This window comes from Cynara cardunculus, assembly GCF_001531365.2.
Source record: "Cynara cardunculus var. scolymus isolate 2C chromosome LG 15, CcrdV1, whole genome shotgun sequence".
Lineage (NCBI taxonomy): Eukaryota > Viridiplantae > Streptophyta > Magnoliopsida > Asterales > Asteraceae > Cynara > Cynara cardunculus.
This window is the reverse complement of record NC_037542.1, coordinates 19,836,954-19,839,777: the sequence shown is the minus strand read 5'-3', so window position 1 is coordinate 19,839,777 and position 2,824 is coordinate 19,836,954. Positions and strand designations below refer to the sequence as shown.

General features: G+C 33.8%; 1 protein-coding gene across 1 annotated transcript; it reads right to left on the bottom strand.

Moving 5' to 3' along the window:
- Window positions 1–327: 327 nt before the first annotated feature.
- On the bottom strand, window positions 328–2,362 carry LOC112528246 (uncharacterized membrane protein At4g09580-like). The gene is made up of 4 exons (XM_025139227.1): window positions 2,012–2,362; window positions 1,499–1,769; window positions 622–792; window positions 328–541 (listed from the first exon to the last, which is right to left on the bottom strand). Exons 1-4 carry the CDS (start codon window positions 2,254–2,256, stop codon window positions 413–415), a joined length of 816 nt encoding a protein of 271 aa, XP_024994995.1. The 5' UTR covers window positions 2,257–2,362; the 3' UTR covers window positions 328–412.
- Between the last annotated feature and the right edge of the window lie 462 nt (window positions 2,363–2,824).

Sequence of the window (2,824 nt, the reverse complement as noted above, 5' to 3'; positions counted from 1 at the left end):
ATTTTAGACAGATTAAAGTCTACGCAAGGATTTCCATTTTGCGTAAAGATTTTCTTTTCCCTTTTTCAGTTCTAAAAATACGTTTTACGGAAGACATTTACGTAAACTTTGACTAATTTAGGAATTCGACGCCAAAAGTGACCAAAAAAATGAATTTGGTCAATAAGATTTGTCTATTTCTGTCAATTTCTCTTAAATTTTTTGGCAAACTGGTCCCTAAATGTAACGAGTCCCGAACCAGATCTTGAATTTCCAAAAACAGATCCCGGGCCGAGGTTGGCCATTTCTAACAAAAAATATGGCACAAAGTTGAAAGTATTGGTAACAAAAAAAAAGTGAATTCATTCAAATAGTCCAACACAAAAAATCCCTATGATGCAAAAAGTGGTAACATCTAAAATCAAAAAGAACGCTATGATTTGGTCTTGTTGCTTATCAACGTTGGAATCACAGATGCAAGCCCTACGAAAAACAAGATGCCTATTGATTGTATGTCGTATAGATCTCCGACCGATCGTAGTTCACCGAGTGTCGTTCCAGCCTGTACAACAAACATATAACGTAAATGATTGTTTTACCTTTTCTTAACAAACACGACGATTTCGAGGAAATTGAACTTACCCTGACAGCGACATAAGCGACCGGGACAACCCCGATGGAAGTTGCCAAGAAGAAGGTATGATAAGGCACGTTTACGATTGGTGAAGCAACATTAATGAACGTGTTTGGCAAGGTCGGGGTCACTCGCAGGAAAAGCATGTAGTTCAACAGTCGGCTTTCCCTTTTCGCCACCTAAGAAATCGATATAGTAACGACATCATTGAGGGGTGAATTCGTCAGTCAACACTCGTTAGGTTTTTTTCACCAATGGTGCGTTTGGTATCCAGACAGGATAGGGTAGAACATGACATACATGACATACCATATAAATGACCAATTTACCCTTAATGAGTTGTTTATATATTTTGATTAATTTATCTAGTTTATTAAATTATAATAAAATAAATACTTTTTATAAAAAAATATCATTAGAAAGTTTTTGTAACAACTATTAAAATGAAAAAAAATATATAGTTTTCAATTTTTATTTATACATTTCATATATTATTTTATTAAGTTACTAATATTTAATAAATTAACCAAAATACATAAAATGTATAAAATAATATTTCAAAAACAATAAAGTGAAAACTGTAAAAAAAATAAAATATAAAAAAAGCATAAAATGTAAAAAAAGACAATATTTGATGTTTCAGAATAAAATTAAGTTTTATTTTGAAATTATATCAGTAAAGTTATAGGTCTGTACCGTCTTGTTCAGGATTGGATGTATTTCTTTCTGCTATGTCAAACATTAAACAATAATCCATGTTTTTATGTCCAGTATACCAAATCACCAAATGCACCCCAAAGGGTCAATAGTCTGGAGCCCAACAACCTCTTTTGAGGTTGGGGTTCGAGAAGTATGTGTGAGTTTTGTCGTATATAAAACAGTCACCTGATTTTGGAAGAAAACCAGTTTTTCGGGACATAGAGACAAGATCAGGGGGCGGCCGATCAAGTTCGATAGGAAGTAGCAAGAAGATGCGCCGGCGGTGGCGGCAAAAACAACGATGGCTACGCCTTTTAGAACACCGAAAAGAGATCCGGCAAGCAACGACATGAAAACGCTTCCCGGAATCATAAAAGTTTGCATGAAGATATAGACTGTGCAATAAGCAAGAAGCACTTGTATCGTGTAATCACTTGTGTATTGCTCAAGATCATCCCTGAAGAACAACCATGAATTATGAGTTTTCAATCAAATTGCAAATTCAACATAACTTATACGTAATTCGTCATTCCCGAAACTCTAGATTTCCGTGATTTAGAAATCCAATTTCTTTCTGATCTCCAGAATGAAACTCAACATTTGAAATCAATGGAGATCTCAATGGCGCATACAATAAACCTAATCCAATTTGGAAAAATGGAACGCAAAAGGTACGAATTTAGAAACGAAAATAAGTACCGGAGGAGACGAAGATCTTCAAGGGTTCTGGGAAGCTTAAGGAAGCTGTAATCGGAGTCCGGCAAGGAAAGGTAAACTCCGATGAAACCAACGGCAAAACCGAAAACGACTCCCGATGCACCCATCATCTCCCAAATCGTCAATGGAAATTTGAACGATTTCACATCATTGGATTTCATTGAAGAAGAAGAAGAAGAAGAAGAAGGATAATTCGATGTTGTTTCAACAAGCTGTTGATGTTCCATCGAATTGAATTCTTCTTTCTTCTTTCTTCTTCTTCTTCTTCGTTTCTACTTCAAAAAAATAGGAAAAATTTAGGGGAAATTTGAAGATCTGATGTTTGAAAGAATGGGCATTGCATTTAAGGGGAAGTAATTGAGGTATAAAGACGAGACCCAACACGCTGGATAAGGCAAGAAATGGAGGTACGAACACGTTTCTTCGCTAACTACTTTCTTCTTCACAGTTGACATGTCTTACATCATATCCGTCTGTACACTCAATTACCTTCGTTAAGTATATTTGACAAAATGTGAAATGATTAAAAATAATACTTTGAAAAAGAATAATCGATGATCAATATTTCATTATATCTTTATCTATACTATCTTATAAATCATTTGGTTAAAACTCTTAAATCCGTTCATCTCTATTCGATTTCATCCCATATTTGAATTCGTGTAACTAACTGCAGATAAACACAATCAAATACAGAATAAACATTTCATTTTAAATATAAAAAATCTAAAATATAATTAGTATAATCATTAAATTCTAACAGAATACTTAATTATTATCTTTATAAAATTTATA

Coding starts and splice junctions, on each gene's coding strand:
- LOC112528246 (XM_025139227.1), bottom strand. CDS start 2,256: ATGGAACATCAACAGCTTGTTGAAACAACATCGAATTATCCTTCTTCT. Junction 1,770..2,011: donor GAAGATCTTCGTCTCCTCCG/GTACTTATTTTC, acceptor GTTGTTCTTCAG/GGATGATCTTGAGCAATACA. Junction 793..1,498: donor TGGTTTTCTTCCAAAATCAG/GTGACTGTTTTA, acceptor TCGATTTCTTAG/GTGGCGAAAAGGGAAAGCCG.